This window comes from Saimiri boliviensis, chromosome 3 (genome assembly GCF_048565385.1).
Source record: "Saimiri boliviensis isolate mSaiBol1 chromosome 3, mSaiBol1.pri, whole genome shotgun sequence".
Classification (NCBI taxonomy): Eukaryota; Metazoa; Chordata; class Mammalia; order Primates; family Cebidae; genus Saimiri; species Saimiri boliviensis.
The window spans coordinates 40,327,566-40,343,681 of NC_133451.1; the positions used below are offsets into that span (position 1 = coordinate 40,327,566).

A 16,116-nucleotide genomic window follows, 5' to 3' on the forward strand; every position below is an offset into this window, starting at 1 on the left:
TTGGGGATTTGGTTCTGCGGGCTGATCTTTCATCCAGGAAACACATAGAGTACATGTGTAAAACTGGATGGGCCCCGGGAACCTCCATTCCATCTGTACGGTAGGAGTGAAGTGATGCTCTCCATAGCAGGAGGAAGTGTTCCTAGCATTCTTCTTTATACTTTGCCCTTGAAATCCAAAGGAAGCAATGGATGGCCCCATGACAAGGGTTTCTTTGGTTCCAGACTCTGGGTGACACCATAGAAGAGAGAAGGCTGTGAACACCAGAGATAAAGAGCTGAGGTTTCAGAGACTGGTGGGAATCTGAGGTGGGGAGGAAGGATAGGAAAGTAATAAATACATCCTTCAGGCCTTGAATCCTGAGGGTCCCATCACTCAGTCTTGTGGTGACAGAGTCACGCCAGCCTTGTTTGACTTTCATAGGCCCTAGCCAGAGTTCACATTCCATTATCTCAATCTGATTATATCATCCTTACTAACCAGCCTTTGGAATGAGAGCAGCCACATTCTTCTCTTAATCTTTCCGTCCCAAGGGCATTCATTGTCTTCTTTCATAACCCTTGTTCCTCTCCTTTCTTGCCACCAATGCTACTTGATCGTCTGCAGAACAGTGAATTCTGGCCTAGGTGACTATTGCAGAAGGGCCTCGTGGCTGGCTCCTGTGCCGGAGTCCCAGGAAGAGTGGGTCTGCAGTCTGGGCAAGTGCCCGAGGGGGACAGAGGAAGGTGAGGAGCAGTGTTTTCCTGCCTCTCCAGGAGGTGAAGGAGGACAGGTGGGGTCCCTCTGGTGTGAATTCTTTCCTAGGAGTGAAACTATCCTCTCTGGCTTTAGTTACATCCAAACAGCTGTCACAGGATGGCAAAGAAGAAATGGAAAGTGCTCTGAGAGATTCCAGGAGGCTGTCAAAGGCAGAAAGATCAGAGGAGAGCAGCCAGCCACCGTGAGCATCTTGCCTGCGCTCTGCTCCATGGTGTGTTGCCCCTGCTGTGTGTGGCTGTTGTGTTCCAAAAAAAATCAGCTTAAAGTCACAGTCTGCACTTGGCGGCTGATAGCAGGTGGAGTAAAGTCACTAAAAGAGTGTTCTGATCCCAAGATCAGAGTGCTGCTTCTGATGCCCGCTCTGGGTAGTGATTTTAGCCTTTGCATGTGGCTGAGTACTGGCCAAATTTCATTCTCAGGACTCAGGAAAACCAGAAAGGGAAACCTGTCCTATGTGAGTACCAGCTGCATGACAGCGGGTCCCAGTGTTCAAAAGGGAGATTTCCTGCTCAGCTGCTGTGTGTGCCACTGCCTCCAGGGACGCTGGCTTCTTCTGTCTTGAATTAACGCCAGTGAGTGATGCTACTGAAAATATCTTTAGCAATAAGTGGCCTTTGACTGGCTGGACTGAATGTTGCCCTAGGGCATGTCCTCTGGCCTCTGAGTATGAGGCTTCAGGGACAGAAGAGAAGTTGGAGAAGATGACAGCTCCTGCCTGGAGTGACAGTGGACTGAAAGGCCAGCAAGAGTTGGATGATTCACGAAAAGACGACATGATGGCCAGGAGAACTGGGATGTCCCTTAGACACACTGGATCCAACCCAAACCAGTTCCTTCCAGTTCCATTTGCAAAGCAACAGGATGTGGAAGAATCTTCTAAGGGTCCACCCATGAAAGATCAGAGGTCAGAAGGTTACTCTGTGCTCTTGTGACTTTGTTTCTCCAGTCTGAGCTTTCAGTATGTTCTTAATGCATATGGCGTCTCAGTGCCACTTACCTGCTGTTGCTAGCAGAAACAGAATGATTACAATTGGCCTCATCTGCCAAGAGTTTTTTCCTCTTTTTTGGCATGTAAGCAAGTGTAATTCAGTGGTGGATTTCCCTGTTAAACATTTTTTGTTTCTGACTCTTGTGGACTTAGTAAATGGGAAATTCTTTTCTTTCTAGCTCACAAAGGAACCTTTGGGTAAAGGGGTTGCCCTTCTTTCTGACTTACTTGATTTCACTCTGATTCCAGGTACAAAGAAAATGAATACCATTTACAAACGTTGTAATTATATTAATTTTCCGACATTAGCAAACACTCGTTGCCTTCTGGAGGTAGGATTTCTATTCCATGCTCTGACTTAACTTAGAATCAAGCACAACTTGATGACAAGTAACGGAATAATTATCCTGGGGTTCAGGTTCCAGTTTAGGGTCCTATATGTTGAAGCCTCTCTTGCCATTTAATAAAAGTGATACATTTTTGTTAAATATGTGGTTAGCCTACCAATATAGGGCAAAGGAATGGGGAGTGCTTTGCATAATTTGTAAGCTCACCATAAAATAGGAAGCTATGGTGTTCTTTTTCTCCAAGGACCCTGATGGCAATGAGACAGAAGAAGGCAGAGTGGGAGGCAAGGAGAACAGTAGGTACTCTCCATATTTTTAAAAAATAAATGCCCTAGCCATCTTTATCACCTGAATATAATCTATATTTTACATTCTTCTGAATAAAACAGTAATGGAGCCTAGCACTATTTTCAGGGAGAAGTAATATTTGTGCTTTACAACCACAAAGTGCTTTGCAGCATTTCCTAAGTGTGTCTGCTCCCTCAAGCTCACCTTGTCCTGGGAATTCACAGGTAGGTTGAAGGAATCCATGTGAGCTCCATTTCACGAATAAGAAGGCTGATGTAGAGAAAGGCTATATGAGTGGATCACACATGATTCCCAAGCTGGTTGGGGCTGGGGAGACAGAGGAATAGAGGGCTGAACCTGGCCCTCCATAGTCACTCACTTTCCAGATGCCCCAGCATGGGACTTGACCCTGGATCCGTGGGCTTCTGTAAAGCAAGTGAGAATGGAAGGAAAAAAGGAGGTGAGGATTAAAGGCTGCCTACTGGATACATTTAGGTGCTATCCCATTCATTTATTTCTTACACTACCTTAGAGAGTGAGAATTTTCATCTGCATTTTGCAATTAGGAAACTGAGCTCCACATGTTCACAGCTGGTACCTACAGAGCTAAGATCCAAACTCAGCTCTGTTAGAGTGGAAAAGCACCATCCCACTCCAGCACGATGCCTACACAAGTACTGGAGAGCACTGTGGAAGCCTGAGGAATTCTCTATCACTTTTTGTTTTTTGTTTTTTTTTTTTTTTTTTTTTTTGAGATGGAGTCTTGCTTTGTCACCTAGGCTGGAGTGCAGGGCCCGATCTCAGCTCACTGAAACCTCCACCTCCCTAGTTCAACCAATTCCTGTGCCTCAGCATCCTGAGTAGCTGGGATTACAGGTGCATGCCACCACATCCGCCTAATTTTTGTATTTTTAGTAGAGACAGGGTTTTGCCATATTGGTCAGGCTGGTCTCAAATTCCTAACTTCAAGTGATCCACCTGCCTAGACCTCCCAAAGTCCTGGGATTGCAAGTGTGAGCCACTGTACCTGGCCTGTCACTGTCTTTATGATTTAGGAAAGAGTCCTCTTTATTTTCACATGGGAGTGGATGGTTACTCTGAGCACAAGGAGGAATGGCCAGGTGAACTATGTGACATACTGTGTGATTGATCGAGCCAGCATTCACCGTGAGGATGCATGTTTCCTTTCAACAAGTGTTTATTGAGTAACAGTCACTGTGTGTAAAGGACCATGCTCGGTGATGGGGGGTAATCTTATATGAGCAGTAAAATCATTTTCTCTCCCTCTCACTTTAAATTTAGCTAGTGCTAGTTCATGATATAGAAATAGATAACTAGTGAATTGTTGATTCTAAAATGCTTTATTAGTAGTGAAAGTTACATAAATATAGTCAATGAGTACATAGGCTGTTCCCTTTATCTTTCTACCTACCCCTACCCTCAAAAGTAAACTTTATTTTTTTTGAGACGGGATCTCACTCTATCACCCAAGCTGGAATATAGTGGCGTAATCACAGTTCACGGGAGCCTGGACCTCCCAGACTCAAGCAATCCACCCATCTCAGCCTCCCAAGTAGCTGGGACCACAGGTGCATACACCACTACACTTGGCTACATTTTTGTTTTTGTTTTGTGGATGTCCATGAAAAACTATTAATTACAGGGTCTCACTGTGTTGCCCAGGTGGTTTTGAACTCCTGGGCTCAGTGATCCTTCCACCTTAGCCTCCCAAGTATTGAGATGACAGGCATGAGCCACCATGGTGCCAGGCCTCAAAATTAAACTTTATTGACTTTTTTTTTTTTTTTTAGTAGGATGCGTATGTCAACTGTGACCTATCTGGCCAGTTTTGTACCTCATAGCCTATTGACTCAGGTACTTTGCATTAAAAAGATTGCTCTATTGGTGATCCTCACCCCCAACTTGCCTTTACTTTTTGGTCTCCTGTAGAATGATTGGGAAAGTCACTTGACACCTCAGCTCTAATTATCTTCCCCTTGCCAGCAATGGCAATTATGCTTAAGTTGGTGCCCTTTTAAAGCTAATACGTTAGTCTCAGAGGAAATTCCTTAAACCCACAGTACATAGTAAAGGGATAAATGAAGGTTATCTTTGGAAACTGGGCTATTCTTTTCTATTTTTAGAGCACCTGATAAGTATTTAATAAATATTAAAATAAAATTAAATAAAAAGTATTTAATAAATACTTATTGAGGAACTCGTTTGGTCGCTGTTCAGGGAACCCAAACAGAAAAATCTCTGCTCCCGTGGGGCTTACATTTTGTTGGTAGAGATGTCCATGAAATGCTGTTAATTACTTTGCGTAGAAACAACATAAATTCAAATATATCCTAGATGCAACAACATAGTTGAAACTCACAAACAAAATGTGTTAAAGAAGCCCAGCTCAAGAGTATATACTATTTGAGTCTGTTTACGTGGTACAAAACACTCAACACTAATTTATGTATATGTTCAGTTTGTGAAAATTCACTGAAGTATATGTTTGGTATGTACACTTTGTACGCTTTCTGTATGTATCTTATACTTCAATAAGATGTTAATTAGAATGCTCAAATTAAGACACAAAAACACATAGCAACTATTAATAGATTCTTGATTAACCATCCATTGGGAAGAAATTCTCTGCTCTCTTGTATAGATAACTTAGAAAAACTATGTTTTAATAAATTTATTCCATTAGGCTTATTTATTAACTGGGAAACATTTATCTAGTCTTCGGAATTAATATTGCCCTTGTACTCTTTCTCTTTCTTTCTTTTTGAGACAGAATCTCACTCTGTCATCACCTTGGCTGGAGTGCAGTGGTGTGATCTCTGCCCACTCAATCTCTGCCTCCTCAGCTCAAACGATTCTCCTGCCTCAGCCTTCAGAGTAGCTGGGACCACAGGCATGTGCCACCATGCCCAGCTAACTTGTTGTGTTTTTGGTAGAGATGAGGTTTCACCATGTTACCCAGGCTGGTCTTGAACTCCTGAGCTTAAACAATCTGCTCGCCTCGGCCTCCCAAAATGCTGGGATTACAAGCATGAGTCACCATGCCTAGGCCATTCTCTATTGATGTGAAAGAATCCACTCATTATCTGCTTCAATGTAGTAGTGTTTTGGAAAATTGAGAATATTAGATTCAACCTAAACACCTTCTGAAACGATCCTCTGGAGAAAGAGAAAATGAGTCTTACTGCCAGAAAAAAAAAAAAAAAAAAAAAAAAAAAACATACGTAAACCCTTTCCTTGTCTTGCTTTTGGCCATTTCAACAGAGATTTGGGGTTTTGCACTGGTATGATTGCCTTCACTGTTAATTAAATAATTATCAATGAATGCAGACTATTTTAGAATGATTAAAGCCTAAGAAAGAAGAGGGTATTTGTGTGTACACTCATGCATTCTAGGCTGTTTTCTCTAAGACTGCAGAAAAGATTTTTAGAAATTACCCTTTTCCTATAAACTATTGTGTAACTGATCATGGGACAGGTAATTTTTGCTGCTGACTCCAAAATGTAATTTATTGGAAACTGGAAGCAGGATGTATTTTCTTTACTATTCTTTGTCTGCCATCAGAATTGCAGAAAGGAGAAGCTTTTCAGAATATAGGTAAGAACTGACCCTTAAAACTCACCTTTGCTGAAGAGACAGGCATTTCTAGGAGCCGTGTTTTTGTTGTTGTTGTTGTTGTTGTTGTTAAAATGTGCTTGAAATATGCCTTGCAATGTCCTAATATTTTTCTAATTTAGTCTTTTTGCTTTAGTCTCATTTAGACTTCAAGTGACTGTCACAGAGGGTACAACTTTATGGATCTAAATTATCAGGAGAATATATAAGATTAGAAAAAAAACTTTAGTTTTTCAAGTTATGAAATATCATTCAAGTCTGGTTTTGATTAAGGCTACCAGTTTTCTAGGAATTGTGGTTTCTGTCAAATGCATGCAAAAGGCACTGATTGGGGTTCTGGTTTACTTTCAGAAAACTGCAGAAACACTCTTTGATGTTTCTTGTGCAAATACATTAACGTATCAGGGACAGGGTCAGTAAGGGCGCACTTGTACAGTGGGTGTCCATTATAGCCCATTACTGCTGAACATAAAGGCACAAAAAGTTGAACTGTTTGTGAATGACTGTAACACGTTTGTTTTCTAAGCTGCCTTCTCTAAACAGTATGGATTGTACCTAAGCCTTTCTGTGTTTATATTGAACAGATTCTTTCTTTCTGTGTAGCATGGGGATTATTTTCATTTCTCCTCTGGGTTTTGAGATAAATTCTGCATTTTTTAGAAATATCAAGACTTGTCTTTGATTTTCAGCAGCCAATGAATATTGTTAATTGTATAATCCCGCTTCTCTTTCAGTATCTCAGCAAAAAAGGCTTGGCGCACGTGCATTTCACCAGCAGTTTTTATTTCCAGCTTGCTTACAGCATTCACTTTCTGTTTTGCCAGTTCTCTAATTTTGTATTTGATCTTATAGATACGGTCCGAGAACTCCTGTGTCTGATGACGCAGAGTAAGTTGCCTTGTATTTGTAGGATTACGTTAATTACTAGCCTAAACTGCATGCTTCCAGTACTTACCACTAATGGAAATGCAACTGATGCAAGTGAACTGAATAGTTAGCTGACTTGTGCAGCAAAGCACTTGAAGTTGGAATGCAGAGCATATGTTCTGTGCAGGAAAGGTGAATAAAAAAGCAACTTAAGCATGATTCTAATATGAAGCTGCTGCTTGAAACTTAACATTTGCTTTTCATAGACTGGGCATGTTAAAGTTGTTCATGTTATAGATTGGACATTGGTACCCCTTCTAAACCACCAAATTATTGAAAGGGTATTCTGAGTTTTGCACTTAATTCTTGATGTGTTGGGGCTTAGAGTTAACAACAAAGTAGTCATTCCCATAGTCACATTTTTTAACGAAGTAAATAAATCCCAAACCACTAATTATAGATTCAGAAGCCCAAGTTCCTCCCAGGTTGGAGTCATATAAACTGTGGGATGCTTGAGACCAAAACGTTGGAGTTTTGCTCAAGTTCCATGAATAGTAAGGAGCCAAGGATATAAGACATGACTGGCCCTTCCCCTCCCTGCTGCTTGATTTTCACTCCTCTCAGAGATTCATTCCTCATCCCGTACTTCACATCCAAATTTGAGAAGAATCCAAACCCTCCCATTTGTGACCACATTAACTCTGCTTCAAAAAAGGCTTTCCCATATCCAGATCATTCTGCAACTGATACACAAAGCAAACATTTCCTTTGCAAAATACTGGCCTTCTCAAATTCAAGTAACTTGTTATTTGAAGAAACGTGATTAATATCTAAATCCCATGTCAGTAGTCTGCTGATCCTGACATCGAGGGGCATTTTGTGGCCTTGTGGGAGCCTGGGCCGTCCAGAATGTAATCACCAGCACCTCTCTGCCTGTCCTTCCTGTGCCTCAGTTTCAAGTCACAGAAGGAGGAATTTGAATAGAATTTGCATGTAGAACACACAAACATCATTTCCAGCAGTGACAATGAGATTAGGCAAAAAACTTAAATGTCTTCAGATTGTGCTATTTTTCATGTTTGTGTTCAAGGTGTCTGCTTAGTTTGGACTCTAAGCCCTAAGTGGTCAGACTCCGGGGCCAAGTTTCCCATGCGTGATCTGTGATTGGTTAGTGGCCTAACATAAAGAACACTCATGCCTCAAAACCAAATTCAGCCTGAGCTTGACTGACTGCACAGAGTTAAGTAGTCTGTAAAATTGAGCCCTGGTTATTACTTTTCAAACCTGCAATGGCAATACTTAACATTCACTGAAAGGAGGATTTTATAAGATTGATAGGCAAAACACTACTTTGGTTTGGTGAGCAAAAACATTTTGATAGAATGGGTTCATTCTTCATCAGTGCAAGGCTGCTATGCAATTTGCCTAAAATAGACCTCTGGGAAACCCTAAAAGGTGAAAGAAAAAAAGGGAAATTAAAGAGGTTCTGAATTTTGCCTGCACCTGAACACAAAACTTCACACTTGACCCACAGGAAAAGTTAATGATTTCTTAAAAGGGGTGAGGACAGGGACTCCCTTCTTGTCTTCTCTAAGTTTGCAAAGGAACCAAGAAGAGTAAAAGGAGCTTCTGTTCCAGAGCTCTTATCTGGGGATCTCCAAAGTGCTGACTTTCCTGTGTGGAGTAGATACAATTTACATGAAACCATGTGGGGAACAAAATGAGAAGTTGATATCGGGAATTTATTCTTAAAATAGAAACTTATCCTATTTTTAGTTTATTCCCTTAATATTTCCCTTTTCCTAAATCTTGAAAGACATTTTTTTTGGCATAGGCTATATTTATTAATAATGGATGCATTCTTAACATTGAGCCCAGTCAAAAAAAAATGTGCCCTTTAAGGAGAATATAGGTCAGGGGCAGACCTACCGCACAGGCGCACGGAGAAATTTCCACCTCCTTGTCAGCCAAGAATGTTTCCGTAGATTTCATTTCACTCTCTTGCCCTTTTCCTCACTTGCACACTCTTTCCCTTCCAATGCCTTCTGTAGGTTGGGAGAGCCATAGGCCATTTTTTTCTAAATTCCTTTACCACAAATGCGGCCCAGAAACCACTTCCAGGCTCCCCTTGGGGCAATTCTATCCTGGCTTTCAAAAATGCCAACCCACCACCAAGAGAGATGCCAGAGCGGCCAGGAGCCCTCATCCCAACAGCCCAAGAGCATGGACGTAAGGTACCGAGGCGCACAGGATTAGTCCAAGTCACATTACTAATTTGGAAGCCGGCCTTCTCCAGGATCCCATACCCGCTAACCCCCATCCCCAGACACACACTTCTTCATTTGGGAGGCCAAGTCTAACCTGAACTAGGGACCATTTTCTGAACGACAGCTCAACCCATTTTCTATCTAGTATGATCAATTCTCAACTTCTTAATTCCTTTTTTTTTCGAAAATGGTGTATATGTCACTCACAGGTCTGTCACTTGTTTTTTGGCCAGTTTGCTGATATTTCTTTAAAAAAAAAAAAACAAAAAAACTTGAGAAAAAAATAGTACAGGTTGAGCCTGCCTTATAGAAAATGCTTTGAATGAGAAGTGTTTCCGATTTTGAATTTTTTTTTTTTTTTGGATTTTGGAATATTTACATATATACAGTGAAATATCTTGGGAATGGAACCCAAGTTGAAACACGAAATTCATTGATATTCTAAATATACCTTATATGCATAGGCTGGAGGTGATTTTATACAATAGTTTACATAATGATGTGCATGAAACAAAGTTGTTTTTCTTTTTTTTTTTTTTTTGAGACCGAGTTTCGCTCTTGTTACCCAGGCTGGAGTGCAATGGCGCGATCTTGGCTCACCGCAACCTCTGCCTCCTGGGTTCAGGCAATAATCCTGCCTCATCCTCCTGAGTAGCTGGGATTACAGACACATGCCACCATGTCCAGCTAATTTTTTTGTATTTTTAGTAGAGACGGGGTTTCACCATGTTGACCAGGATGGTCTCAATCTCTTGACCTCGTGATCCACCCGCCTCGGCCTCCCAAAGTGCTGGGATTACAGGCTTGAGCCACCGCGCCCAGCCTACAAAGTTTTGACTGCATTGTGACTGCACCCCATCACACAAGGTCAGGTATGGAATTCTCCACTTGTGGGGTCATGTCAGCACTCAAAAAGTTCTGGAGTTTGGAGCATTTTGGATTTCAGATTTTTGGATTAGGGATGTTCAACCTGTACTTCCTGGTATGTAAAAGGGCAAACAGGAGTTTCTCCTTTTATTTAACTAACCGGTTTTTGGCTACATTTGGGCTGAGCTAGTTAGAGCTTCACAGTGGGAATGGAGATGGGAATGCAGGACAAACAAAGGTAATTCTAAAGGCCTGCTCTCATTTTCTCCATGCCCATTGGGTGAGATAATCAAATCCCAGATCCTGGAGAAGGCTGCCATTTTCTTCCTGGGGTCCCAGAAGAAAACCTGCATCTATGGCCACCTATTGTGGCCCAAACCAAAATTCTGCCCTGTAGATATATAGATGGCAGAGTTGAATGAAGGGACCTCTTTTCTCTCCCATAGTCTACCAACTACTTAGTGGGATGATAAGAGGTTCCCAGCTCAGAGAGGTTTAAATCTTCTAAGATCTTAGCAAAGATTATAAATCACCTTAAAAGATGAACTGACTAGATTGACTATTTTAAAAGTAATTTTTTTTTAATGGTGAGAGGAAGAATGGGATGAATTTCTGTCTCTTTCTGGAAGGCCTACTTAAGTGAATTTTGGTCTATGAGGTTTAAAAGTACGGGTTAGACTTTCCTACCTAATCCTGCAAATTTCTAAATCTTCCTTAAACACCGTTAGTCAATAATCTGAAATAGATGAAAAATCACAGCCCTTCTCCTCTATTGAGGACTACAGTTTCTTTCTTTCTTTTCTTTTCTTTTTCTTTTTTTCTTTTCTTTTTTGAGATGGAGTCTCACTCTGTCACCCAGGCTGGAGAATCTCAGCTCACTACGACTTCTGCCTCCCAGCTTCAAGCCATTCTCCTGCCTCAGCCTTCCTGATAGCTGGGACTACAGGCATGTGCCAGCATGCCTGGCTAATTTTCTTTTCTTTTCTTTTCTTTTTTTCTTTTTAGTAGAGAAGGGATTTCACCATGTTGGCCAGGCTGGTCTCGAACTCCTGACCGCAAGTGATCTGCCTACCTCGGCCTCCCAAAGTGCTACAGGTGTGAGCCACCACGCCCAGCCCAGTTTATTTTTTCTAGAAGGCACACCTGCTGAAATCCGGACTCTCCACTGAATACATGGAGGCAGCATTATGCAGTGGCTTGTCATATGTATGCTAATAGAAACCTCAGCTAAGAGTCCTATGCAGCCAGAGTATTAGAATACTCTTAGGGAAGAGAGGTTACAAGTATAGTTTTCAGTTTAGTTCTCTTAGGTCAGACTTAAATTGTCTAACATCTGAAGAGTGGGGAAAGGCACTCACACAGTCATACAGATTCCTTTTGAGTGAATTGAAAGGACGGTGGGCAGCCCTGCTTTGGGGGTTATCTTCCAGAGGGAGGATTATCTTCCCTGCTAGGGCGTCCATTGCATTCAACGATGCTGCTGTTCATTGGCCGTGGAATAACAATTTTGGACATCACGATGATGTCTGGAATTTGTTGGTGTCTAAGTGCATGGTGTTTTGGGTTTTTTTTCTTTGTGTTAGGCTGGTTTCAAAAATGGACTATCACCTTTGTTTTGTTGCTAGCACCTAGTGAACTTTTAAGAGCCCTCTATGTCTTGAATTTTGGTGGGCTCCATACCTACTTGGTCCCAAAGTGAGTCATTTCTTTGAAAGAAAAATAAAAGGAGGAGGATTTTGCTTTGATTTCTATTTCTGTTTTAATCTTGCTGCTTCAGCTTTTGCTGTAACAAAGGTTTATGTAAGCATCACAAAAAAAGCCCTACCTTCTTGCCCAATGTTTAGTAAGTGCCTATAGAATATATAAATTATATGCACAGTCTAAGAGTTTTTTTAAAGATTGCTTTCCCTGTCCTTTTTCTTTTAAAAGGGCATATTCAGAGGTATCCTGACAAAAATTAAGTGTGTGCATATTAGGATACAAAATATATACCTAATTTATGTATCTTACTTCTTACTCTTGTTATAAAATACCTTGTTTTCTTGATTCCAAGATGCCATCAACTGCACTATCAATTACAGCAGTTTTACAAGAAATAAAAAGAAATAATTACAACGAGCATACATCACCAATCCGTAGTTGTCAGGCGCACCTAAAATTCAATAAAGTAAAGTAAGAAAAAGCAGGTGTCTTAAACTTAAGGCCAAATGATATTTTTTTGGAAATGGAGAAATTGCCTCTATTCACGTAGGAAGAAGTCTTTAAGCCAGCTTCCTTCGACACAAAGACGCATTTACCATAATAAAGTTTCACTTCACGGAACACCGCCCTTTTCCCCCATAACTTCTCCCCAGGTTATACCTTTTAATTGTTTTATTTTTTTAAATGCATTTCCAAATGAGAGGATCCCAGGGCTTCAAATACCATTTTTCTAGCTCTTCTTTCAGCCTATTTTGGCACCTACGTATAAAATGATATTGACCCGATGCAGTGGCATCACTGAAGACAAAGGCTGTCACTTTTTTGGCGATTGCGGCAAAGGGAGGCGGTGGGGTGACAGCACGCCCACCGCCCGCCCAGGGCCGGAACAGGCCGCCAATCACGCGCCGTGCGCAGCCAGGGAAGGGGGGCAGTTTTCCAAGCCCGGGAGCGCCCCCACGCGGCAGGACGCCCAGGCGCGCGGAGACGCCAAGGTGCTGATCGCGGTCCCTCCTGTGTTCGCTCTGTCCTCACCCAGGAGCACGAGCATGTTTGACATGCGGTGTGAGGAGGAGGCCGCGGTGCAGCCGCACAGCAGGGCCCGCCAGGAGCAGCTGCAGCTGATCAATAACCAGCTGAGGGAAGAGGACGACAAATGGCAAGATGTGAGTTCCAGCCAAGGCGCGCGGGCAGCGGGGAGGCTTCTGGTAGCAGAAAATCCAGCCGGGTGGGTAGATGTGGACTTGAAAGCCATGCCGGGAAAGGGAGCCCCTAGCGGGTTTCAAAAGGCGACACGGGAAATGTGGGACTCGAAGGTGAATAGCAGCGTGAAGGTATGCAGTGATGGTACAGACGTGTCATCAGCAAACACCCTGGCCAGAAGCTTGGCCACAAAGGAGAGGGGAGGGGAGGCAGGAAACTGGAATGAGAGGTAGAATGGAGGCTACACTTTCTTCTGAGATTATATATTTGAAACTGATCGTGATGATGATGATAGTAACGCTAACATTATGGCCAACATCAATCGCGTACCAGTACCAGGCATTGTTCTAAGTGCTTTGCATGCATTCACTTAATCCTCTTAGTAACTCAATGAACTAGCAACTCTTATTGTCCTTGATTCCACAGACGAGTCCCAGCACAGCTGTCGCTTGCTGAACGTCACACAACTAGCCAGTGGGGGAGCCAGGATTAGAACCAGGGAAGGAAGGCTAAAGAGGCTGATGAGGGCTTTGAGATTGTGTACTGAGAGCCAAGGCAGGGAGGGAGGAGGGAGAGTGGATTATTTCATTGAATTCTCACAGAGCATTCTGGAGGTAGCTGTTGCAAACTTTACTCCACCTTTAGTTTAAAAAGTTAACTTCTCCAAAATTGATAAAATGTAGTAACAATTACGTCTAGAATATCTTGAACACTTACTATGTGCCTGGCACCTTGCATCGACTTTCATATTTGGTTAACCGTACAAGCTTGTGAGAATTAGATGCTGATATCCTCATTTTAGAGATGAGGAAATGGAGCCACAGGGAGACTGAGAAACATGCCTGAGATTCCAAAGCATGAAAAAGATAGAGCTGGGATTATTTCCCACAGCTGCAACCCCATCCGTCTGACCCCAGAATCCTCACTCCTTATCATTTTGCTATAACTACCCTTAGAATTGTGGTGAGGTTATTGTAAGGATCACATGAATTAATACATATAGAATCACCAGATCGGTAAGACTCAACACTATTTTTTTCCGCCTTGACTACCTTCCATGTGGAAACTGTATAATACAAACGAATCCCTACCATTCTATTATCAGCAAATCTATTCACAATGCAGAGGTTATAAATAGGAAGAAATGAAGTTTCTTACAATTACCTTGTGAGGCAGTTCTCTGAAATTTGGCAACTGACACGAAATGTGATTGCATATTTCACACTGCCATATTTAAATAAATGTGCTGCCCTGTTATGGATACTGTAGATAATATCTGGTTGTTTCTGCCTTTGAGGCATTCCAGTTCCAACCAGACTTACATTGGATTATGTGGGAAGGCCCTGTTGTAGGGCCCGGGCCCATAGTCAGTTCACTAAAGAGTAGAAATGTCTAAACTCTGAAGAATAGAAATGGAATTATGCGCAGGTCTGAAGAAGAATATTACATCTTTCTTTCTCTGCCAGGACCTGGCTCGTTGGAAGAGTCGTAGAAGAAGTGTTTCTCAGGACTTAATTAAGAAAGAGGAAGAAAGAAAAAAAATGGAGAAGTTACTGGCTGGAGAAGATGGGACAAGTGAACGAAGGAAAAGTATTAAAACCTACAGAGAAATTGTTCAGGAAAAGTGAGTTCTTTCTGTTGTTTTTAATGTACAGGATTATCTAGGTGTTTTTTTGTTTCAAAATTGTTGCTGTCAACAAAGGTTCTGACACTATTTATATTCCCTGTACTATTTCTTTAGTGCTACCTTGATTTCTACCCAGGTCTTCTTTGCAATTTTCATTAGTTGACTTTGTTAACGCATCTCTCTCCTATGTCCCATCCTTTAGAGAGCGGAGAGAGAGAGAGTTGCATGAAGCATATAAGAATGCTCGGTCCCAGGAGGAGGCAGAGGGGATCCTTCAACAGTACATCGAGAGGTTCACCATCAGTGAGGCTGTTCTTGAACGCTTGGAGATGCCAAAAATTCTGGAAAGAAGCCATTCAACAGAGCCAAATTTATCCTCCTTCCTGAATGACCCCAACCCCATGAAATACCTGCGGCAACAGTCACTGCCTCCACCCAAATTCACTGCCACTGTTGAAACCACCGTTGCTCGTGCCAGTGTTCTGGATACCAGCATGTCAGCAGGCAGTGGGTCTCCAAGCAAAACTGTCACTCCCAAAGCAGTGCCTATGCTGACACCTAAGCCTTACTCCCAGCCCAAAAATTCTCAAGAGGTTCTGAAGAACTTTAAGGTAGGACAAGTTCTTTAAGAGTAGAACTGAAGCTGAACTCCAGGGAGTCAATCGAAAGAAGCATCATGACCCAAGAAAATGTCATTCCTTTTACCAAACAAAAGCAAAATGTGTTAACATTTACAGTTGTGAAAGTTAGAGATCTCTGGAGATTTGGTTTGTAAGTGCTTAAGGGACAGATGTTTCCCTCAATTGCTGTTGTTAATACAGATGGACTCCTGTAGATCAATGGTGGAGTCGTCTCCATGAGCAAGGTCTGTTTTCTAGTTAGATAAAAATGGCATAGTTTTTCTTCACTAGAGGTAAAAACCCTAATTTAGTAATACCCTAGTATTTCTAGGTATTGGGAGGTATGGTAGACTCCTCAAAACAAAATTTTATTTGCTTTTGGTTCAAATAGAAGTATATGCAGCTACCTCTCTTTTAGGAAGAAATTGACTTATTCAAAAAGATGCAAGGAACACATGGGAACATGGGAAATACCTGGTCCTCCATAAATAAGATCTGTGTTTTTGTTTTTTGTTTTGAGACAAAGTTTCATTCTTGTTGCCCAGGCTGGAGTGCAATGGCACGATCTCGGATCACTGCAGCTTCCACCTCCCAGGTTCAAGTGATTCTCCTGCCTCAGCCTCCTAAGTAGCTGGGATTACAGGGGTGTGCCACTACGCCTGGCTAATTTTTTTTTTTTTTAAGTAAACATGGGGTTTTGCCATGTTGGTCAGGCTGATCTCAAACTCCTGACCTCAGGTGATCCACCCACCTCAGCATCCTAAAGTATGGGCGTGAGACACCACACCCAGTCAAGATAGGTTTTTTAAGCAAGTAGAACGAGACTAGGTTGTTGTGCTAATAATGAGTGTGTGAAATAATGTTTCAAACTGAAGAACTTGTGGAAACCAAACATCTTTTCACTTCCTCAAATTCAAGTATTCTCCCTTATATCAGGAGGACACACTCATC

The 16,116-nt window shown here is 42.0% G+C and overlaps 1 protein-coding gene across 15 annotated transcripts in view; it reads left to right on the plus strand.

The window, feature by feature from the left end:
- Nucleotides 1-16,116, plus strand: part of LIMCH1 (LIM and calponin homology domains 1) — a 362,412-nt gene that overhangs the window by 289,853 nt on the left and 56,443 nt on the right. For 6 of the 15 annotated variants that reach the window (XM_010351701.3, XM_010351702.3, XM_003940974.3 and 3 more), the window contains 4 exons: nucleotides 6,869-6,904; nucleotides 12,755-12,881; nucleotides 14,385-14,542; nucleotides 14,748-15,156. In XM_010351701.3, the coding sequence (XP_010350003.1) occupies nucleotides 6,869-6,904; nucleotides 12,755-12,881; nucleotides 14,385-14,542; nucleotides 14,748-15,156 (730 nt within the window). Of the gene's footprint in view, nucleotides 1-606; nucleotides 726-831; nucleotides 941-1,402; nucleotides 1,664-6,868; nucleotides 6,905-12,754; nucleotides 12,882-14,384; nucleotides 14,543-14,747; nucleotides 15,157-16,116 lie in introns of all 15 variants that reach the window. The other 9 variants (XM_003940975.3, XM_010351705.3, XM_010351706.3 and 6 more) reach the window with 2 other exon arrangements.